At 38.6% G+C, this 24,798-nt stretch overlaps 2 protein-coding genes across 3 annotated transcripts; one reads left to right on the top strand and one right to left on the bottom strand.

Moving 5' to 3' along the window:
- The first annotated feature begins 1,371 nt into the window (after positions 1-1,371).
- Positions 1,372-10,930, top strand: ACTR8 (actin related protein 8). 2 transcript variants are annotated; one of them, XM_054215894.1, is made up of 13 exons: positions 1,373-1,553; positions 1,717-1,887; positions 2,772-2,882; positions 3,126-3,230; positions 3,849-4,022; positions 4,595-4,688; positions 6,475-6,607; positions 6,918-7,071; positions 7,618-7,713; positions 8,310-8,450; positions 8,870-9,134; positions 9,440-9,603; positions 10,233-10,930. In XM_054215894.1, the coding sequence occupies exons 1-13, from the start codon at positions 1,431-1,433 to the stop codon at positions 10,374-10,376; spliced, it is 1,875 nt and encodes a 624-aa protein (XP_054071869.1). In that variant the 5' UTR covers positions 1,373-1,430; the 3' UTR covers positions 10,377-10,930. The 2 variants fall into 2 exon arrangements, with proteins under 2 accessions (XP_054071870.1, XP_054071869.1); XM_054215895.1 differs by lacking the exon at positions 2,772-2,882 and having other exon boundaries at positions 1,372-1,553.
- Positions 10,931-11,047: 117 nt separating this feature from the next.
- IL17RB (interleukin 17 receptor B) lies at positions 11,048-24,519 on the bottom strand. Its single transcript, XM_054216419.1, is given in 5 exon segments — positions 11,048-12,632; positions 12,635-12,686; positions 15,749-15,900; positions 17,735-17,855; positions 24,394-24,519. Coding segments are annotated over 5 exon segments (855 nt in total). The 3' UTR covers positions 11,048-12,228.
- Positions 24,520-24,798: the final 279 nt, after the last annotated feature.

Raw genomic sequence — 24,798 nt, 5'->3', positions numbered from 1 at the left:
GGGGATCAGGTTAAAAACAAGGAAACCCAAGGGTTGAAATACAAACAGGTTTATGGAATCACAGAATTTTTCAGAGTTGGAAGGGACCTCTAGAGATCATCTAGTCCAACTCTCCTGCTAAAGCAGTATCGCCCAGAGCACCGTAACTCAGGACTGCATCCAGGCGGGTCTTGAAAGTCTCCAGGGAAGGGGACTGACAAAAAGAGACAATATCGGTCCCGAAACCTGCATGAAATATACGAGGACACCCAGCCCATCCCACCAGCAGAAAGCTGTGCGCACCCAGCAGTGACAGTAAATGTGGGACACTGCAGCTTCGGGAGGAAGGGACGGGCTCAGGGGTCCAGCAGCAGGGCAAGGGGTTCTGGGGATGGCAGCATCAAGGGAGAGAGAGCTTCTTCAGCAAACTTTCTAGCTTAAATTGAACATGGCCTTCATGGTACAAAATAATCCTCTGGGCCAGCTAGGGTCAAGTGCCTGGGTCTCAGTCCACCTGGTCCCCACACTTAGTAAAGCTCAAAAACACTGAGACCTTGAAACCCGCACACTAGCTGTCTATTATAAAGTAAATACTTTCACAAATTCAGGCAGTGGAGTCTCCTAAAAATGCAGTTTTCCCTAGCATTAGATGAGACCTTACTGAAAATTAAAATTGCTGAAAGAGAAATTGATCCTGTGTCACTCAAACCAGGACAAACATCCAACAATGCCCCTTGGTTAACATTAGCATTTGCTAATGAGCTGGCTTTTGCCAGCTAGTTACGGTAAAATCGCCCCCTCGGGTGGCTCCCACCTTTTAAAGTCACCTTTTAAAGTTGTCAAAGTTATCTTTTAAACTTGCTGTGAACAGGAGCCTTCAGGCTAATGAACGCATCTTCCTCAACTCCACATCTTCATCGTCTGTAAAGGAGCCCACAGACCAGGTGGGTACAGGCCGGTAGGTCCGCGTTAGTTCTTCACGGGTGTATCGCACGCATCAGCGGTACTGTGATATTTTTATAGGCAGTATCTTTTACGTTGTGCGGAGGGCTGTATTGCCCTTCCCCCCGCAGGAACCGCCCGGCCGGCAGGGCCTGCCTGCCGCTACATCAGACCTCCCGCACCGGCTGAGGCGCTCCCCGGGCTCCCCGCTGCTCCTCCCCTCGCTGCAGAGCCCGGGGCGGGGGCAGCCCCCGGGGCAGCCGCTGTCCCCCCGCACCCCGCTGCGAGCCCAGCCCAGCCGGCCCGGGGCAGGGGCTGGCGCTGAGGGGCCGCCGAGCCCCCTCCCGCCATCCCCGCCTGAGGGGCCGCCGACCCCCCCGCGGTACCTGCCTGAGGGGCGGCGCCGGCCGCGGGTCCGCCCGCTTCCGCCCCGCACGGAGGCCGGGCTCGGCGCCGCCCGTCCCTCGCAGCAGCGGCTTCCGCCCGGCGCCGCTGGCCCGGCGGGGAGCATGACCCAGGCGGAGAAAGGCGAGGCGGAGAACGGGAAGGACAAGGAGCGCGACCGGGAGCGCGAGCAGCGCGGCGTCAAGCGGCCCATCGTCCCCGCCGCCGTGCCCGAGTCCCTGCAGGAGGTGAGGCCCGGCCCGGCCGCCCTGGGAGCGGCGAGGGGCTGGGCCGCAGCGGCGGCCCCTCAGGGCTGTGGGGCTGGGGCGGGGGGGTCCGGGCGCGGCCTTTTAAAGGGCCGGGCGCGGGGAGGCGGGCCGAGGGGGCTGACTGGCGTGCGCCGTGTTTCAGCAAATCCAGAGCAACTTCATCGTGGTGATACACCCCGGCTCGACCACTCTGCGGCTCGGGAGGGCCACGGACACGCTGCCCGTGGGCATCCCCCATGTCATCGCCCGGCGGCACAAGCAGCAGGGACAGGCGGCCTACAGGGACAGCTGGCTCCTGCGGGACGGGCTCAATGTAAGCCGGCACCGCGCCCCCGCGGGTCCTCGATCTTGCTAAAACGGATGCTTTAACTACGTATTTCTAGTGCTTTTTGTTGTTGCTGTGTAATGTGTATCTTCGTCTCATGCATGTTTTTTTCCCAGAGACGAATACGTCTCAAGACGAACTTTTTTCTCTTTTAATGTGCTGCAGATGCCACCTTACTGAAGTCAGTAGATTGGCACCATTCCATGTTTGTGTTTTGATTTGTTCGCAGTGAACTAAATCTCATAAATTGATAGGCTGAGGGTTTGTACACAGGGACTTCACTCTGGTCTGCTATCACACACACTATTCCTGTTTATAGTGGAACAATTCTGTTTATGGTGGACAATTGTGGAACTAGAACCAGAGCGCTCCGTTGGTCAACGCGTTGGTTACAAGTTGGTTTGTAACTTGGATACCACAGCAAGTCATTTTAGTCCAACCAGCTCAAAAAAGATATGTAGTCATAATTTGAATCTGTACAAAAAAATCATTAATCAAATTAATGTCTCTAATATTATCTCACCTTTAAATAATTGAGATCTATTAAAACATTTTTGCTCCTACTTAATATTTCTGTCGCCAAATAGATAATGTCCCGAGCTCATCACTGGAGATGAAGTCCAGCAGCCATTACAATCAGTGAGAAGATTCAAGTTGCCTTAGACAAATAGGTGTTGGGAACTGTAATATAAAGAAGAGTTTATTTAAAAATCAGCATACATTCAATTTACGTTGTACAAACCTCTCTCCTTTCTACAGTCTGTCAATACAGTAATGATTTCATGGTTTAATAATAGCTTCAGTATTACCATTATACAGACATGTAGTCAGGAAGTAAGTATTCACGTGGCATATTTGTGCGTTTTGTTTAGAAACCTGAAAGTACTGAGCAGAGACAAAATGGCCTTAAAATGGTGGACCAAGCAATATGGTCCAAAAAGATGTCAAATGGTGCAAGGCGTATACCAGTGTCACCCGATCAGGTAACTCATTCTTAAGATTTTATTAAATTGTTCATTCATATAGTAATGTGGTGTGATGCTATGTTTCAGTGGACAAGAATACAGCACACTATTGTGTGACCTAACTCTGAAGATCTGAGAAAATGAAGATTTAAAATGGTTCTTTGAGAGCTGGGGTAGGGAGGGGCGTTTCTTTTTTCTTTCATGCATAAAAAGTGATTAGTAAAATATTTATCAACAGCATTTGTTTTGATTACATTTCAGGCCAGGTCATACAACAGACAGATGCGGCCGGCTATTTTAGATCACAGCTCTGGGGCCAAGTGGACAAACACATCAAATCATCCTGAATTTCTGGTAGGAGAAGAGGTAAGATTCATTTTTCCCGCTGAAATGAAGCGTAGTATTATGTTTTAACGCAGCTATGCAATCAGTAGCAGTTTGCTACATGTAAGTATGTATTGAAAAGCGTATAAATTTAGTCAAGCAATACATGAGAAGCTTTACTATGGACTAACTGAGTGCTTCTTATCAATTCAGCGAGACCAGACAGCTTCCCCCATTTGCCTAGCAAGTAACCTGGGTCTTTCGCTGCTACAAACCAGTGTTTCTGCAGGGACTAGGTGAGAGCTTTGCCCATGTGGTATAATTCAGAGAAAAGGCAAGAAACCGATAAAAGAATCAGTATGTGGAATCACTGCTGAGTGAGTAGGTCTTCATGAGCTTCAAGGAGTCTTTAAACTATTTTAGTTGCTAATTTGCGATAATGGAGAAACATACTGTTACGTCCGTGGATATGAAAATTCAAACAAACCATGTATTTAATTTTTTTTAAAGCCCTGTTAAAAAGAAATCCACTGTATTGCTGTCACATAGGCCTGAGTGCTGCTGCACGTCTTGTTCTATCTGCTCCTGAAATATTTTTCTAGTATTTGTTACTAATCTTTTGTGAAAAGCTATGCATAGAACATCATCTCTTATTTTCAGGCACTGTACGTTAATCCACTAGATTCTTATAATATACACTGGCCGATTAGAAGAGGGCAGTTGAATCTCCACACAGGACCTGGTGGCTCCCTCACTGCTGTATTAGCAGATCTTGAAGTTATATGGTCACAAGCAATACAAAAATATCTGGAAATACCACTGAAAGACTTAAAGGTGAGTTGTGAAGACATTAATGTGGGCTGTATCCGCTTCTGTAAACGTTACTATAAAAGAGAAGCAACCTGCTGTTACTGGTAGCATCTTACTGGTGGTTTTCTTAATGAATAAGTTCTTTCTGATGCTGGTGAGCGTGGTTCCTAAGGACATGCACAAAATTCCAAATTAAGTCTTAAGATAAAAATTGTTAATTGAACTACCAGGGAGGTTTGGAAATCCTATTATAGAAATTTCACAGTCTTAGTCTGGGGGTGGGGTTTTTTGTGTTGACTTAGGAGGAGGCAGCTGAGGAAGAGGTGCCTAATACTTGCATAAATTTCTTCTCCTTGCAAAATAGGTGTTTTTCTCATATCTGATGTGCTTTTAAACATTTTAGTGGCCTATAAACTCTTAACTTGGTACTTACTCTGAACTCATTTTTCAAATTATTAAAGACCTTCCCCCTTTCCATAACTGTGCTTCTTTTAATAACTTTCAGATAATGCTTTCTTTCTTAGCATCAGGTATTCAAGAATGCAAAGAGAAACATAATTTGAGAGCTGGCTTTAATTTACTGTTCTTATCTTCAGTATTACAGATGCATTTTGCTAATTCCAGACATCTATAATAAACAACATGTGAAAGAACTGGTAAATATGATCCTAATGAAGATGGGCTTCTCAGGTAAAACCACACATAAGCAAGCACTTAATGATTAATAGCGTAAAGATATTTTTTTTTCCCTCTAAGGCACATGTTTGCACATCAGTCCCAGTTTGGCTGGCACTAGCACCTTTCATCTTTTGCTATTCCGGTAACTGCTGTCCCCGTTAATGGGGCAAAATGGTTGGCTTGCATTGAAACAAGTTTCTTGGTTTGCTGTGACGTATTCCAACTGTGGGCTTCTCACTTCAGCTGAGATAGAAGTATCAACAGTCTGCTTTCTCAACTATTTCTAAAATGCACAATGTTAACTCTACAGAGCATTAAGATTCTCAGACTTCAAAACAAAAGTATACGATGTAAGATGCTGCTACTGTTCTCTCTACAGGATGACATAATAGGAGGCTTCAGAGCTGGCTTAAGTGCATACACTAAGCATAGAAGAGCAATAAAATTTAAAAAAAACCCAAACAAATAATTTTCAGCTGCTTCTGCATATTTGTATTTAGACTGGAAATCCCTGTGATGAAAAAAACCAGTGCAGTTTCCTTTGTTATAAAGGAAGTTTCTAGTTAGTCTTCTGGAAGAAAAACTGCTGTAGTCTTAGCCATCTTTCTCTTGATTTCACATTGAGAGACAACACAGAAGGTTATTACGGAAGGCGCAGTAACCCAACCATACTTAATTTGAAGTACACCACAGTAATAGTACCTTTGGTGCTGCAGGCTTTTTCTGTAGTAGGTATGCAAGGAATGAACAGGAAAGAGGCGTAAAAAGTGGACAAGAGTAATAAGTTAAATGATAGAGACTAGTCAAACAGTAAGTTAGTTTTAAGATGTTGGAGATTAAAACTGCCGTTGTTTAATAATCAATCAGTACAAACTGCAAAGAGTTTCCAGGTATTACACTCAGCAGAATATGTGCCTAGATACTACTCTTAAATAGCAAACCTGTTTAGCCTTTTCTATATCTAATAGAAGACACTCATTTTACAAAAAAATTTTTTACAAAAATTTTTACTCATTTTACATTTTACTGTACATTTTACAGCTTTCTTCCGAGCTGAAAGAATTAAGTAGGTGGTAAATAAACACTGCGAAAAGAGAGACCGATCTCATTTTGATTTGTTTCATCATGTTAAAATGAACAAGCCATATTGGCTTGGGTTTTGATCAGAATGGTTCTAAATCATTTTTTTTTGACCCCTCCCCAGTTTTTGCATAGAAGTAACGTGAACAGTACCTAATAATACTGTGTGAAAAATGTACTGGCATTGGGATAGCAGAATTGGCAGTGGAAATGAGTTAGCTTCAGAGGAACAGGAAGAATACTGAAAAAAACCCACAAAGCTTCATATTCATCTGATATGTGAAAGTCAGAAAGTACAATTAATAACTCTTAAAAGTGCCATTTCCTAACTAATAATTTGGTGGAGAGCTGAACTAATTATACAGCATAACAAAATTCTCTTAATCTATCTAAAAATATTTGCCTTTAAAACAGTAATTTTACTTTTTGTCTACAAGGCACAGCTCAATGGAGCTATTTTTGTCCTTCATTGGCTAGAAAGATGGGCCGAAACCTCTCAGGTTCAAGTATTGGCTTGTGCTGCAAATACAAAGGTACTCTTACAGAGGTAAAGGTGGATTGAAAGGAAAACAGAGGGTGAAATTGGACCTTGTTTTGTAACTACTTAAAGAGCATAGCTAAAATCCTAATGGTAATGGTATTTGATGTCATTTAAATGTCGGCAATATGGTCTGGAGCTTGGCGTAATTGGATATAATGTTTTTTCTCATATTGCTAGGAATTGTTGTACACCAGGAGTCTGTCTGTGCTACCTTTGGAAGTGGTTTAAGCAGTGCATGTATAGTCGATGTGGGAGATCAGAAGACAAGTGTTTGCTGTGTAGAAGACGGTGTTTCCCATCGCAACACCAGGTATCTTTTTGTCATGGTTTAACCCCAGCCAGCAACTAAGCACCACGCAGCCACTCGCTCACACCCCCCGGTGGGATGGGGAAGAGCAAAAGCAAGAAAAATCATGGGTCATCATGTTACAATATGAACCTTAAAGAATTCTGATGTCTTTAAAAGAAGAAAAGAGGCAGAACTGATACTGTGCTCTGCAAACTGTGGAAGTCATGATCACAGCATGTCTAAAATGTGCCTTGTATTCCTATGTACGCTACTGTAGAAGGCCAGTATTTCAGCAAATAAATAAAATAATCTTTTTCTTCTCTGTCCTTAGGCTGTGCCTTGCATATGGAGGATCTGACGTATCAAGGTGTTTTTACTGGCTTATGCAACGAGCAGGGTTCCCATATAGAGACTGCCAGTTAACTAGTAAGTTGGACTGCCTGCTGCTTCAGCACCTAAAGGAGACATTTTGTCATCTAGACCAGGTGAGAGGGAAAATAGTGTATTCTCCAAGTAATTTTTTTTCCCTTTACAGAATGCTACTCTGGGGGACCTTTTTGTGAGTCTACAATTGCTTGCAAATGGAATAAAATGTATTATTTTACTTAGTAGAATACTGGCAAAAGCTGGAGAAGCTTTAGACTTGAGGTATTTGTAACTTGTTTAATTTTTCTTCTCATCGAAAGGAATCCCGGCTCTTAGAAATTTAGTTTCTTTGTTCTTATTACTGAAAGAAGCTGATAGTAGCTGCATATTTGCTGTTTTTCAACTTCAGTTTTGTAAGATCTGCCAGCAGGTCTCCTCTTTCTGCACAAACCCTCATTTTAGAGGCTTAGACATGTAGAAAGCTGTTTTGGCAGATCATGCTACAGGGGAAAGGCTTTAAAAAGAATTCAAGAATAGGTGAATGAAATTCATAGTTTTAAGAGGTTTGTTACATCTTGTTGTTTCCTACAGTTTAAATGGATTATGCGGCTTGATAGAGAGAGATAAAAGATATAATGTTTTGTTTACATTGTTTTTGGCCCTAGGATATTTCTGGATTGCAAGATCACGAGTTCCAAATTCGTCATCCGGATTCTCCAGCTTTATTATACCAGTTCCGATTAGGGGATGAAAAATTACAGGTGATTTTTCTAAAAATTATAAGAATTATAGTGAGCATTCAGGCTCAGGACCTCACTTTGTATTGGCCCAGTGCTGCTAAGCCCACATGATTTATAGATTGTTCTTAACATAAGCTTGTTGATAGTTTTAAAACTAACTACTATATGTATGAGTGGGCCTAATGCAGCACTGGTGGATGCACAGGACTTCCTAACTAGCTTTAGCCAGAATGGTTGTAGCATCAACTAAATAGAATATTTATCCTTCAAATGGAAGGAATTAACACTAATTTTGCAAGATTTTCAGCTCACCATTTAATTTTCTAATTTTGTAACAAACTACAGTTAAGGACTTATTTATCATACAATGCCAGAATCTGTAAAGAAGCTTATCTGTATGTACAAGCATAGTTTTTGCTGTTTGTTTTTTTCTTTTTTTTCATCATACAAAGCTGAAGACACTTTAGCCTTTTACAAAACTGTTTGGAAAAAAATGTATATTTAATTTTGAATTGTGAGAAAAATAGAACAAGGGTTTGTTGGGGGTTTTTTTTATAGTAAATGCCAAAAAAAGAAAAACTGTGTGGTAAAACTATGCCATATCTCTCATTCTTCAGGCTCCAATGGCTCTGTTTTACCCAGCAACATTTGGAATTGTTGGACAAAAAATGACAACTTTGCAACACAGGTCACAAGGTGACCCTGAGGATCCTCATGATGAACATTACCTGCTAGCCACACAAAGTAAGCAGGAGCAGGTGTGTGAATAATAGTTTTCTTTTTCATTAAGTATTATTTAATTGGGGAATAAAATCACGACTCAGTAGCTCATCTCAGAAACCAAAGTTTGTTATCTGAGTCAGAAACATTAAAAAATAAATTTAGAGTAAGGAATTATGGATGTCTAGACAAGTCTTTAATTAGAACTGTGTATGTTCAGAGTCTAAGAGGGCTTCATATTATGGCATTGATAAATCTGATGGAGTTCAAAATAAAACCCTCACTTTGTAAGTGGAGATTAAAATGAAAATTATGTGAGGTAATAATGCAATGCTTAACCTTTCTGTGCAAAAAGGTGAAGGAAATGCAGTGATTAGTTAAGTCTTTATATTGTTCAGTAATCTGCAGAAGACTTTTTTGCATTTTTTGTAGTTCAACTTGTTTTCTCATTTTTAAGTCTGCAAAAGCTACAGCTGATAGAAAATCTATGTCGAAACCTGGTGCATTTGAGGGAGACTTGAGAGGCCAAGCCTCAGACATTTCAGAGAGGATGTACCCACAAGAAGTGGAACTGGGATCTTCCCAGAGTGATTGTATGATATCTGGAAATGACTCAGAGGAACCTTTAACAGCACACATGTCCAGGAAAACAGCTATTTCTCAGTTTGAAGGCAAAGCCTTGGGCCTTGACAAAGCCATTCTTCATAGTATTGACTGCTGCGGTAAGAATTACATTTATACAATTCTGTAAAATATGCATGTCAGTGTGGATTTATGGTAACTCCTATATTTTACCAAAGTAAGATGTCCCTAAGTTTTATCATCCCTAGAGTAGCTACACTGTTCCTTGTACTTGCATCTTTGTTGAGGTTTCTTGACCTGAACATTTTGAATCTCCAAGGAACATAAAAAGATTTTCAAAAGCAAACACTATCTGGTTTGACTTGCACTAAACTCTTTATAGTACAAATACAGGCCATATTAACTTTAAAAATCAGACCTATTTCTATATACCCATTAATTCCAGCATCTGATGATACAAAAAAGAAGATGTACAGCTCCATCTTAGTAGTGGGAGGAGGCCTTATGTTTCATAAAGCTCAAGAGTTTCTTCAACACCGAATTCTCAACAAAATGCCACCTTCTTTTAGAAGAGTCGTTGAAAATGTGGAAGTCATCACAAGACCTAAGGTATACTGTTAACTGATAGCTAAATGGTTAACATACTATGATTGTTTGAAATCTTTGAAAAATTAAAAATATCTTTCAGTTGCATATCTGAGGAGATTTAGGAGAGCTTTCAGCTCATAACATAGCACTCTCCAATTACAGGCAGGAAGTTAGGGGTATAGCAAGAGTGTTACTAGTATTGATCACTGAAGTGTTTATTAGCTAAAGGCCCTATTCTTAAAAAAGCAGTTAGTACTGCCCCGTGAAGTTAACCTGTCTGCTCAGCAAGAGACTGTGTTATCGTTTTTTTATTACTATTAAGGTAAAAGAAAATATGGCATTAAAATAGCAATTTTCATTTGACGTTAATCAGGAAAAATCTGTAAAATCAAAATGAGTATTTTTCAGAGCCTCTATTGCTGAGAGCAGGATTCCCACGACATGCCTAGAAGGCATCTTTTTAAAAAAAAAATTCTTTCCATATTTTTATCTCATTGTTTCTTCCTGAATAATTTTGAAAAACTTCTTTTCTCCTCCCCTCACCTCTGAGATTCTAAGTAGTGAATACTGTTGGAAAAATTAGGATACAGGTTTTGAGAACTATGCAAATTTACACCAGTGATTGTGTAAAATCTGTGTTTTGAATTTAGGATATGGATCCCCGCTTAATTGCATGGAAAGGAGGTGCTGTTTTAGCCTGTCTTGATACAACGCAGGAGCTATGGATATATCAGCGAGAATGGCAGCGCTTTGGTGTCAGAATGTTACGAGAACGAGCTGCATTTGTATGGTAATGGATATGTCGACAGTGGAACGTTGAAATGATCCTCAAGATTAATTGAGGATTCCTTTCCCCAAATACCCTCTTTTTCCAGTGCAGATGTATTGATCTTCTGCTGACAGATATTTTTGTATTTTATTAAAACTAGCTTCAAGTAAGATTTTTCCAAAAGTGGTGCAAAAGTCTTCAGTATTGCTATACTTCATCTTTTGAATTGTATGCATTGAATTCTGTTTACAGAGTATCACAGTCATCTCCAAATTCACTACATTCATGTTATATAGGTTATGTACGTTAAAATTGGAGTGTGGGGGAATCTGAGGTATAAAATATTGATGTGGCAGATGTTAAGCCAAGATTCAGTCCAGACACGTGTACACAGAAGCAATAGCTGAAGAGTGCAGACTGTGCGTTTAATGCCTGATTCACACTCTAATATTAGTTACCAGGAGATGAAATTGTTGTATGTTCATCATGGAAAAAGTGAAATGGAGAACCCAAACTACAGTTGCTGTTGGTATTTTGCTTATATAATAAATTTTATTATTCAGTGGAAAGACTTAAGAATGTGAAAGTGGAGTATTTTTGCTTGCCTGTTCTCATCATCAGAAGCTCTCGCTAGCTTTTCATTATCCATGGTAGTTATCCACTCCTTTCCCTATTTAAAAAAAAAATCCAATATAATACAATCAAAAGAACTAGATGCATTTTTATATAGCCAGCACCAACCTCAGTCCTGCAGTACAGGCACACAGGCATTTTCTCCCAACAAATAATCCTTAGTTACAGAAGTGCTGTTTGCTGGGTTTTTTTCCTTCTGTAATGAAGGCTCCTGCCACCCTCAGATCGCACCTCAAATCCATATCTGCAATTATAATCTAGATTAAAACTATTAAAACACTTCTAACAATAGAATAAATATCAAAGATCAATTAATGTAGTTTCCACAAAGCGCATGAGACTTCCTTTTAATCTGCTTTCATTTAAAGTTGTAAAGGGAAAGGATATTTCCACCCAAATTGTGCTGTAATCTTATCTGGAAGTATTTTACTGCAGGCTGTGATTACATTCTTGTTTTTCATTTAAGACTAGGACGTTTGGGCTCTCTTTTATTGAAGATAGCATACATTACTTCAAATTTTACTGTGGCTGGGTTTGGTTTTGGTGGGGGGAGGGGGGAGAAGGGGACATTCCCTTCAAGAAAAGGGTCAAGAATTCCTGTTGTAGACTAAAAGTACTTTTTTTAAGTTGTGCGATTGTGATACAGAAGAGAAAGCACATATGTACAAAGAGCTTGTTCAGATTTGTTGATACACAAATGGTTCTCCATGGCAAATATTTCACAACTTCACATCAGTGGGTGCTGACACTTGGAGACACTGAAGGGTGAGGTAAATTACTCAACTTTAAAAGATACATTATTCCTACAACAGCATATCAAATACGCTTTAAATGCACGCTGTAACTCAACAAAGTAACAGAATCACAAAACCAGTCTTTAAGTCACGTTGGAAAACCTGTGCTTCTTAACTGCACTCCCATCGGTTAACTTCACAGACTACACAGAGGAGGGCAGTACTTCTAAATTACTTGATGGACTGTGTTCTGGTATTTACACAACTGTGTTTTATTTGAGCACAAATTTCTTATTTAATTTCTTATTATGGAAGTAATTTCTAAGTTTGCCACAACTCAGAAATGTTTTGTTCAGGATTTATTTCAAATAAGTAAGTTTGCATTAAACATGGCCCAGAAGCTGCAGTCCCCTACTGTTTGTTCAGCTATTGATACTTTCATCCTCAGTTTTGTAAGACTAGAGCTCGATATCCAGACACCTGTTAATTTCCTATTTCTCGCCATGCACCTCATTTCACGAAACAAAGATCTCTGCAGAAGTTCTCAATGTCCTCCATAAGACAGTATTTTGGACAGAAGTGTGGAGCACTCAGTAAAGTATCTTGTGAACTCACCTCATTGAAAGAACCAACCATATAATTTTGTACAGAGGACTGATTTGTCATGTCACAGCAGAAGAGGTCTGCTGCAAGAGTGAACATATTTTCCATGTTACTCTGGTTTCTCATGCTTTTACAAGAAACATCCCATGCAGCAGTGGTAGGGTTTGAACTGCAGAAAATCACCTTCTCTGCTGCCACTTTTTGAGCGCCAAGCCATTGTGCAGGACTTTTTTCAGCAATCCTCATTTTCTCCCACAATGTTAGAATAACATCAGTCTGACAGCCCTCATGCAGGAATTCAGAAAAAAAAAAGTGTGATGAAAACACACTTCTGGATATATAACCAGTACTTGTACTTTTAACACCTAGTTGTAGCTGCACCTGATGGAAGAATTGCCTTCTAAATGAATCTGTTTAACAAAAAACACACCATAGCTCTTTTAAAATGCCAGTATTTCTAGAAAAAATGTAAACAAAATTTGAATGGCATTCTAAATTGGTATGGAGGGGTTGACTCTGTGCCTCTTACTTTTTCCTAGAAAAAATCAGGTACCTTTGTATAACAGTATGAAAAGCAAAAATAGTGAACTAAAATTGTATTTAGAGCTCAGATTTCCATCTTTGTGTTGAACTTAGACAACTTATCTGGACTTCATCTCTCCAAGAACGTTGAAAATAATTTAGCAAAACAGTGTTCAGTAGCTAGAACAGTTTAAGGTCCACTACACCGAGGGAGCAGCCTTGCATGAGAAGAGGGTAGCAGATGCATGGTACTTAATCTGCTAGTCATTCTGCAAAACTAATACTGTGAAAAAACGTGCTAAGCAAACAAAAATTAAACAGCAGAATGCTTACATGATCCCAGTTAATGTTTGCTAAAGAGGAAAGAGCTAAACAAAAATTGTCCACACTCCAAATGATTCACTGTTTTTCCAAGTGTTTAAGAGATTAAATATTTACTCTCCGTTTCGGGAAAAAAACAATGGAAGGAAAAAAGCTAGGTCTACATTAGCAAGCAGTGTGGTAGAACGGCAGAGACTACAGAGCAAAACAACTGGGGCCAAGGAACAGATTTCTGCACTAAGTATTTCAGAGGAGATACTGCAGCCTAGCCCTAGTCCAGTCCTGGCATACTCATTAGTGGCTGGACTATCTTATATTCATTAGAGCACGTCTTCCAGTTTAATTTCACCTGAGAGAATCAAGGCTGCACTCCTCAACCACCCTGCAATACGAACCAAACCGTAGTGAGGCTGGTGGGCAATTCCCTTCAAAAGCACAATACCGATTTAAACAAAAACAACGTAGCCACATCTGGAGTTGCCTAAACAAACTCGAGACAATTTCTATTACAATGATACCAAAAAGGTAGTCTCTTTCATATGATCTCATCTCATCTAAAAGGATGCTTGCAGAAAGACTCAAGGAATGGGAATTACAGAAACACTAAAGTTCAAAAAAGTGATAACCCTTACCTCAGTCTGTGATGATGCAAGCTACCACAGCAATAATGCATACTATCACAAGTAGAAATGCGAGGAGGAAACACACAAATCTTCCAACTGAATTCATTGTGAGGATCTCTAAAAGAGAAAGAACAATGACATTGAATCAAGTCTTGCACAGCTGAAAAAGCTTTGTAATGCTTGTACATGGAAGAGAAATTGTGCTAAAAGGTAATACAAAATGGTTAATAATCACATTGAGAACTACAGAGCTGTTGACTAAAGTTACTTAATTTTCGTCCCTACTTTGAAAGAAACAAGACCTATCAGTCTGAAGCTGCTCCCTCCAAGTTCTCCCATGTTTCTGGAATGTACCTCCTCCTGCAGCCTGACATCTCGTCAGTTGTGTTCCACTCTTCCTTTTTGTTTAGAGTTTTACTGTGTGCAATAGTTACAAAATAACTAATTCCCGAACTTCGGCATTCCTGCATTAAGCATAAAACTTCAGCTTTCAAGAGGAAGGGGGTGAAAGGCAAAATTTGCCAAGGCAGTGTACATAAAGTCATCTAAGACCAAAGTAATCTGCTTTTTAACAGGATTTTGACATTCATATATCTGTACACCAAAACATTTATTTTCCCACATTTTTGCAAACATACCGGAGCAAATCTGCTGAATATACACGATACATAATGCAACAGAAAATATCGAGCAGTTTCTGTTTAGTTTGCATTGAATATTGACTCAAGAATGATTGATACTCAACTAACCACTGACTTCCCTCTGCAAGCAGTTTGTTAGGTTTTCTGTAGGCCTCGGGCAGCCATATCCACACTTAGCAAAGTAATGAATTATCTGGGGGAAAATAAAAAATTCCAATACACAGTTAAATGGGATTTCTGCACAGATTAATTCTTTTTATGTATTTCCTTCTGTACTATGGCTCCTTACAGGAGTACTGTGTTCCATAAAACTGTTACCAGATTTTCTTGAAATATAGTTTCCTTAGAACTGATACAAATAACAAAAATGAAGAGAGATTCATGAGGTAAGCAAGAATCTAAGAAAATCCAGTGTAAACATACCAGGTATGTTTGCTTTAAGCTTTATAGCACAGGGACACTCTACAGAAGATTATAGACTTAAATTACCACCATGAGAAGAGGCTTGATATCTACCAATTCGTAGGTAAAAAAATTTAATAAGAAAAAAAATTATACACAATGCTATGCTTGTGCGTTGTTTGTTAGTCAGAATTAGTACAACTCTTCACACCAATTAACTATATAAAAGCAAATACTTTTTTTTTCACTGAAAATAAACCAAAATCTTACCTCTACAAAAATATCAGTGCTCTGATCACGCCCTGGTATCCTCACAGAAATTCTAGTTTCATTTATGTAATAATTAAATGAAATCCTGAAGAAGAATGTGGGAGGGAAAAAAAATCTGACATTATCACAAAAGGTGTCATTACTAAGTTAAATCACATTTAATATTTAATTGCATTTCAAATTGCATTTAATAGGCTTCAAAAGTATTACATATTCTTAACACCAGAATTATAAATAGTACATATGTTTATCTTTAAATCTACTAGTTTAACATAACAACACAGGGTGAATATCTTAGTAGGAACTACAAGCAAGGTGCATTTCATGTTACTGAAGCCTAATTAACTAGTTAATGTATATTTCCTTATGTTTTTATGTTCATTGATTAATTGCATTCTGAACAAAATATTGTTTAAAAACATTCTTAGAAATAAAGAATATTATTTCAAAAAGTAAAATAACACACTGTACCAATGGAGCAGAGCCCTCCTAGAAACAACCACCGTTCTTTTAGACCACGTCCTCAGTGTCTGTGGCCAGCTCTGCTGATTCGACTTCAGTGGAAGCACACGCTTCCTGCTGTGCTAATACAGGAGGAGAACTTAGAGAACTATGCTTTCAATTCATTATGATTGAACAGAAGATTACCTTTGCCTCTGTGTTTGTTTCAAGAAGAACTTCATACTTTTGATGCTCATAAAGCAGCATTAAATATTCAAGCCTAAGACTGCTTGTTGTAAAACTCACTTCTGATTCTCTCTCTATTTTACAAACGGTTATGTTTGGATTCCACAAACCGCCTGAGGATTGAAAAGATTTCAGTTTAAAATTGTTAATAACTATGTAAATGATGAAATGGATTTCTGCTATAACTGTGCTTGGATGGGCACCATACACCCTGCAGGTGGCACCTTATGACCTGACAGAGCATTTGTGGTTTTGAAGGGGCAAATCAGAAGTGTTAGTTACAACAGGGACCCCCTGCAGTTGTATGAATACAGGCACTGTTGCTTGAAAATGTATGTTGTAAAAACATCTAGCCCGTTAAACCTCCAACAGATTTAGAAACAGTAGTACTTTGTATTAATGACACATTTGCGTGCGCAAATACGCAAGGAATTTGTTTAGTCTACTAAAGGTACTTTTGTTCATGTCATAGTGTAGCAACCAGTAACTAGACTAAATTCATCACCTCAGAAAAACCAAGAAAACTTCTCAATCCCATATTCACGGGTTAAAATATGGCATTATCATCTAAATTAGCCTGTACAGAATTCTCAAAATTCCCATTTTAAGGCCATGAGTATGATGGCCTTAAAGATTCAGAATATTCAGGCAAAGATGATATTGTGAAACATTTTTGAAGAATCATTTTTCCCCCTTCAGTATGATGTCTCTGTGTGTACATAGCACCCATTTCAATACAACTTTCACTGTATTTCATTACATTATCTTTACAGCCTATGAATTTAAATGGATGTTTAAAATTTTAGGCAATGCATGATCTGTATGCATTTTCACTACAGTCGCTCAAAATCTGCATCAATGAATCCCTAAATACACTATATTTTAGAAAGCACAAATCAAATTAGCTCCTGCTCTGTGAACAGTGGTTTTGCCTTATTTTCTATCACCACCCTTACTTCTATCACCACCTCCTCAAACACACGCACGCACTCACACAAAACACACTCCACTTACATAATCTTCGTAGACAGCTGCCTAAAATGTGATAGTGACGAGTAGGCATTAAGTAAAAAAATCCCAGTGGTCTTTCTCATGGCAACAAAAGCTTGCTTACCAGTGATTAATTTACTGCAGATTAAAAGAAACAAAAATAAAGGCATCCCATTATCAGGCTGCTCTGCTTATTATCTCCCTATCTCCCAACAATACAAGTCAAAATAAGAAAGAAAATGAACAGGTATGACCTATTTCAAACTATAGTTAATTCAACCCCATCTAGCTGGGGAACATCCTCTGTACGGAAGAGTACTATGTACACAGCAGCTATGCCTTGATCCTGACCCAAGAAGTCAAATCTTTAAGGGAGGTATAATAATTATGGCTGCCTTCTCATTACTAAGGACACCCGCTCTCCTGGTGGAGAGGTGTCGTGGAGAACAAGCACCGAGCTGGGCCTTGTCTTTGTGTGGAGACACCAATTCTACAGTCATCGAGCGAAATGACCAGAACAACATGTTCTTTAAAGCGCCTCTGAACTTACAGGCTGCCTTACAATTCTAGAGAACTAATAATATTCCTGGATAATATTTAATAAAAACTGCATTGAAAAGCTGTATAGCTAAAACTGTAAATTCTTTTAAAACTGACGGCAGAAGAAATACTTTTTTTCTTTGAAAAACAGTATCCATTGTTGCTAAAAGATAAATGGCAAGCAAACAGAAACAAAATAAGCATAGGGAAAAAAACCAAACCAACAAACCACTGCTAAAGAGCTGGCTGCATGTGAGTTCTCAGCTTTAATGACTGTGTGTCTATAGGGTGTTAGACAGATTTCAATACACACCAGAAACAGAAGCCATTTCTGGCCTTATTAAGGAAATCTGTGCAATAACGTGGATGAAAAGAAAAATAGTAGTATCATTTAGCAGAGAGCGCTTGATAAATTACCTGGTGTAGCTAACAAAAAGGACTCTGACAGAAAATCCTCTTTTATATTTGCTGGGGGCAGATTGTAAGCATGGATGAAAGATTTTGTTTCCAGTTCTACAGGGAATCCCATATAATGGAACTGCCATTAAAATAAAAATAAGAAAAGTTCACTTGAAGGACTTGATACAAAGATAGATATATACAATCCTAATGGGACCAGGTTTAACAGAGGAGAGTTTATATAGGTTAGTAATTGCTAATAGTTACTTTAGAAGTGCACTTAAAAAGGACAAAAAACAGATTTTTAGGAAAAAACAATTCCATACTCAGAGAGGGGAATAAGATATCGAGTGTCAACTTCATTATTATGTATATGCACAGCTATAGCTTGCAGCCAGTATGAAATAATTAAAATTTTATTCCACAATGAAGGAGGGTTGTCCCCTATCACACCATCCTCTGTCCCAGATAATCCAACAACAGATCACATACTTCTGGCTTGTGTAACCCTAGCTCTAAGCATCTGTTTGAGAACAGAAGGAGAGATGAAGTTATGGAAAAGAAACAGGCTAATTTTCGTATAGCTTTGTTCTCAGTCTCCCAAAACACAGGGCTGAAATCCGTCTTTCATTAAACACCTGAAGGCAGTATAAAACTACTATTTTTCTCTTTCTTTCGCCGGTGACACAAATCTTTGTGGCTGTCATTTCTTTGATGCTGGCTAGAAGTAAAGATGACATTTGCTGATCAATAAAACAATAAAAGTTGTTTCACCTCATAGAATATTAAACACAGAAAGCTTCTGGGACAATTGTTTCTCTGAATAAAACTTAGCAATTTTAAAATTTGCCAGGTACTTGATCCTTTGGCCTGTTTACAGAACTAACCCCAGAGACTGTAAAATACCTTTCTCAGTTTGTTTTATCCAGTTCATGCCATGAACTTTTAAGGATTGTTCACCTCACAGTGATCAGATATGTTTCTATTAATACAGTTATGGGAACTAAGCATTTTTTGTATTGCTTTTTTTAATCACTAACTATAAATAAAGCTTTCCATTAAGGTTTTCTCATATATCCATCAGTATTTTGATTCTCACGTTGATAAAATTAGGTGTTGATTCCACTGAAGTAAACCAAGTCATTCCAGTGTAAAAAAAAAAACCACAGATGTAACAGAAAAATCCACACCCTGTCTCCAAACCGAGAAATAAACATTTGCATCTTTCATATGACAGCCCATTGGTTGAATAAAGCAGAGAAAGACAAGTTACACAATTGAATTTACTTTGATACCGCTTTCGGTTTTACAGCCAAATAATGTGCCAACTCCAAAACCTCTATCTTCCGCTACAACACTGTAATAAAGTATCCTTCAGAATTCTGTAATCGAGACATTAAAGCAGGAATACTATTGCCTTCCTAGACAACTAATAGTGCCACTTGTTGAACTCACTTTTTCAGGATATAAACATAAGTAAGTTTATTAACATTTTCTAAACATACCTTTCTGCATCTAAGTCCCATTCTAATAGTTAGGACTAACATCAGCAGGGCAGCAACCAGCATTGGTTACAAAATCAGCCCTCTCTATTGTAATGCATGCCTTGAATTGCATGGTGACTGCCAGTGACACTTGTTTTTACACACAACTATTCCTGCAAATATTTAACAAAAATGTGAAACATCAACTTCTGTTCTCAATTGAAATGCAAATTCAAGGATGCAAACATACTCCTAAGAGCAAAGGTTATCCATAATGCATTTAATGAAATGAATTTAATGAAATGTGCTAATATGAAATTTTGAGTGTCTCTTTAAAAGATTACAATACAAAATTAATGTAAGAATGCTATTGTATTTTATGTCTATATGTACTTTTCATCATAAAGGATTTTAAAGTGCTTTAAAGAAATATGTAGGTACTACAGCCACTTTTGAGGTTTAACAGATGACAAAACTAACCATTAACTGTACTTTGTGAAAGTGATTTTTATCTATTTTGTGAGAACAATGGAGAAAAAAATAGGATTAACTGGTGTAGAAGTAACAGGATGCTATTTATTTTGAAGTTTACATGGTCACTGCAAAAATATTTGAGCAGTTTACTAAGAACACATTAGGGAACATATCCGTTTTGTTTAAGCCCCAAACGAAGAACTGAAGGAGAGACATTTAACAGCTTTCTCAAAGGGAGACTTGCTCAAGATCAAAGAGCTCAAACATATATAGAAACAAACCCTAAAGATCAAGTTTTGCACTGTATCCCTATTTGTGCCATTGAGTAGTAGGATACCTATGAACAACGAGTAACATATGGGTCCATGCTATACATGGTTGGTGTGCCAAGTGACAAGGTTCAAATAATTAGGTACAGAAGCTTAAATTTTGTATGATCAGCTCAACAACACATCAACCATGTATAGGCTTTGCATGTACACACATATATCCAATATTTATTTGTACCCTTCATCATTATACTTATGCCCATCACGCAAGGCCATTTTTTTGGGGCATCTCATCAAAATTTCTTACAGAAGGCCTTATTAAAAATGAACATATTTTTGCCTCTACTGTCAACATGGCTGAAGAGAGATGGGTGTCTTTTTGTTGTATGCTTACAAATAGGATTGATTCAATAGGGCAGAAGCCCTGTCTTCATGCATATTTATTTTCTTTTTTTTTAACAGGGCACTTCCAGCAAATGGAAACTGAAAGGAATAATGAAGACCCTGTTAAAATAAAATAAGTTAGTGTGCAGCAGGGCCCTGCACAACAGCAAATGGGTGATGACACTACCGGAGAAAAGCAACAGAAGATGACTTAAAAGATTCAGATGATAATGATGGGACACAGTGATAAAAAAGATCAGAGGTTAGTTCCCTGAGCCAAGGACAGAAGGGTCGATCCTCTGAGTAGCCAAGGATAAGGTAGCATCACAGACTGATAAAAATTGACAACAAATCCATGAAATACTGGACACCTGCAGGAGGAGCCCTTGCAATAACATGGGAAACTTCTCAATTTTTTTGTGTTCAAAACAGTGAACACAGACAAAATTTTATGCTACAGGTCTACACCTGCCTACCTGCTGAAATTACTCTGCTGCTTCATAAAACTTTTTTTTTCTTTTTTCTTTTTTTTTTTTAAGTTAACTTCTCATCAAAAGAGAAGTCATTGGGCATCAGGAAGAAGGAACACTGAAGAGCTGGGGGAAAACTCCTAGAGTCCCGGCAGAGGGTTCCTTCGTGAGGGAATTGCTATTTGAACAGCTGACTCTAATAACTATTTCTAACCACCCTTACCATAGCTGCTGGATACTTTTTATTTCATGGTTGGTAAACTGTATAGTGAAATGAAATAATTTAAACTTGTAAAGTGTTTTGAACAGTATAACTGATTTTTAATAATTCTAAATCTGATTACTGTGCTCCACTACACAGAAGTTCACATCACAGGCTTTTTTTTCTTGCTGTTACCAAGGTATTGGAAAAATACTCCTAAATGTGACAACTGCTGTAGTTCACAAACATTTATTGAAAAGACATAAGAAAACACCACACATAGAAAGAATGCATCAAACTTCTAGAATGTTCCCTGCTTTCTGTCTGGTTAGATTTTATAGCCTCGGTACAGGAAACACGGGATTCAAAGTAAAAAAAATTAAGATGGGGGGGGGGAAAACAGTTAAAAGAGTACCATGAAATCCTGAAGTTCACTCCTACTAAGAGTGAATTAAGAAATTTTCATCTTCATTTGAACAGCCAGACATCAACAGGCACAACGTTGTGGACTGAAGTTTGGCTGTCTCACCTGAAGTTTTCCCTTGCACACAATAAGAAAAGTTTCAATAAAGACAGGCTAGAAAAAAGTGACAGAATTTTTAATTACCATTTGCTTAACGTGAGAAGGGAAGAATCAACATTATTAACATGACTTTCAAAAGTGGCTCATGATTTTTAAATTTTTCTTTGCTTAAGGTGACAGATTCGGAATTAAACTCTAGAAAACATTCTACTCAAATTGACCTTCCACTAGCCAAGCTTAAAAACACAGCAGCTGAGAAGCATCAGCCTGAATTCTAACGCTTCATTAAGGACTTACATGTAACTGCTGCTTTGCACATTTAAACAGTAACACATGCTCCTGACACTTGGTGCTCTGCTAAACCGAACAGTAATATTGAAAAATCAATTCTGTCTTCTTTTATAGTCCTCTCAAGTTATTCATAGTTGAAGACACTTTCTTGTAGAAGCCAGAGTAGAAATTAGTACAAGTTGTTAGTATTAACTGCAAGAAAAGACAACGTAGCAAAACTGGAGCAGGTTAAATTATAGAAAATCCTGAATAGTCGCTAAGCCTAGCATATCCATACAGATAATACAGAAAACTCACTTTTAATTTGTTTCTTGTCTACTTCAGTTAGACCTTTTGCAGCTTGTAGCTTAAAAAAGATAATGTCCTGCTTTCATTTAAGTTTCTGACACTGCAGATAATTCTGATTTATGCTAATCTGTTTTCAAGAATTAGGACCACAGAATTTTAGCATGTGGACCCGTCCATTACTCTTTAGCGGGTTTGGTTCTTTTCTGTTTTTCTGTATTGTTTTATTCCTGAGAAATGCGTACTTATTAATTCACTTTTTCCTGCTGTGACTTGTATTTACAGTGACTCTTATAACTAACTTAGTTTTTCTATGGCAAAACAGAAATAAGAATTATGCCCTTTACACAATAATTAATTTTTTCCTTTTGTCTTTGAACTATAATCTCAAGCATAACTGTTTTTCGTGGTAATATATTTCAAATTTCACTATAGAATATCCTGTTATCAAACTCTAAAAAACAGGTTAATAGAAAGCATACACCACTGACTGCCCAAACGAGAAGATAAATCTGTAGGGAAGAAGCTCTCTAACGAGACAAAGTTGTTTAATAATCTTCTCTTTCACAATTATTTCAAACTTTGATGAAGATTTTAAAAATCAAGCTGAAAAGACCTTCTAGAAAAAAAGTCTTCTACCTACTACATAAGAGTACCCATCAAATTTCTATGTGAATATAACACTATAGACAATACAAGTTAGTACATTTCATATTCCCATAATTGATTTACCCGAGCAGTACTGTATAAACAAATTATGGTCATCCATGCAAACTTAAAGGGTCCACTTTCCCAAGAACATAACTTAAACATACTGTGACACAAACAATATCTATTCTAAATTTTCACTAACCTTTGTGCTAATTCATGTATTGGTTTATTGTCTTACAAAGACTTTTGACGTAGCCTGAATCAACTGTAGTAATACATATAGCAGAATCCACCCTGCTCTCCCACTTCTCTCTAACAGAAAAACAAAACACCAGTTGCCGTAAGATCCTAATCGTCAGCTCTAGAGACTGGTGCTTGGAAGTCTGTACCATGCAATTCCAATTACTGTTGCACAACAGTAATTCGGCCTACACTTTTAGGTCTTGCTTCAGCCACATTTTATGGGCAGAACTCATTGAAATTGAAGGAATCAACAAATTAAGAATTTTATTTTTTTTTCTGTAGGAAACAAAAAATAATTATTGATTCTTACTAGCATCATCAGAGTGCTTAAGAGCTCTAGCAAGGGACCAAGACTAGGACTCCACTGCAGCTAGTGCTATGTAATCAGAGATCAAACCCCCACTATCCACTGAAAAGAAACAGAATCGTTCTTAAATGTATATATTTCATGCATATTTATATAAATATTTTTTGTATATTCTTATACACGTTGAATGCATATTTTCTATGGATTTTTTATTTCCTTACTGAACAAGAGCATCAAAGGTATACAAAATTATTCAAACACTGCAAACGCCCATCAGCTTGGTTTCAAGCATTCTTAATCACTGCGAAGATTAAAGACTACTTATATCAACTACCCATTTATTCATAGTTCCACAGGGGACAATCGCTCTTTTCCATTAATGAATAATTATTCAGAAGTTCACAGTCTGGTGCCTAAGTATGAATAACCAACCACACAGAGGCTGTCCATTATTTTCTGCTTATCCAACTAAGAGCAAAAATATTAACAAGCAATTATCCCAGAAAATTATTAATCATCCAATACATTCCAAACAGAGCGATAAGGAAGGACTTGAGAAAATAATCAGCACCTACAAGCAATATTGAAGATATTGTAGCAGAGACTATTGTCATTACAAGATGTATGGAGAAAGTATAAGTTCTCACAATGAGTATCTTGATTAGTCTTCATTATATCATCGTTATTCTACCATGAGCGTTTTGAATGAGAAAACAAGACTCTTGGGTTCATCCTCCAGCAGCCCAGAAGAGCAGTGGCACAGACTCTCTGCACAATACCCATCCTTGGCCATTTCCAAGGGAATTTCATGGTATCTTCTCCCCACCACCACCTTTTAATGCCTATGGTTTAGCCTACAACAAATATGCACTGAAGTAGGGTGTACTGAAGATACTTAGAGGACAAAGCCAATAAAAACGTAAGTTATAAGACAAAGGCCCTATAGCATTTTGGCTACCTAGTGGGACACCATTGAGAAATGTTGTTGAACGCACACTTATCAATGATGACTACTCAATGCTGAGGTAACGGGTTAGTTAACACAGACTGATGCAGTGGGGCAACTCGTTTTGCTATTTGCTCGACTGTCAGACTGACGTGTTCTCCTGGAAACACGCATTGCACAGGTACGGATGGCAATTAAAGTGTGTAACTGCAGGTGCCGGCTCAACTTGCTCAGGCAGTCCCCCAGGACCGTGCCCGAAGGCCAACGCCGCCATTGCCCGCTGAGGGGGTTCCCTCACGGCGGGAGGTTCCCGCCGCTGCCCCCCCCCGCCCCCTTCACCTGAGCTTCGCCTTACAGCTCCCAGCGCTTCCGCTGAAAAGAGGTTTCGCAGCCCAGGTGACAATGCTGTCGAATATGTTTGCTTTAAGGGGGAGGGTGAGGGGGGAATGTCTTTTGTCTACACCACTTCGGGGGTGGGTGAAAAAGTTAGAGCGCTCCCGGGATGGACACGGACGTCGTCTCAGCGCTGGGCCTGGCCGCCCGGGGGCTCCAG

This window comes from Rissa tridactyla, chromosome 10 (assembly GCF_028500815.1).
Source record: "Rissa tridactyla isolate bRisTri1 chromosome 10, bRisTri1.patW.cur.20221130, whole genome shotgun sequence".
Classification (NCBI taxonomy): domain Eukaryota; kingdom Metazoa; phylum Chordata; class Aves; order Charadriiformes; family Laridae; genus Rissa; species Rissa tridactyla.
This window is presented reverse-complemented; position numbering and strand designations above follow the sequence as displayed.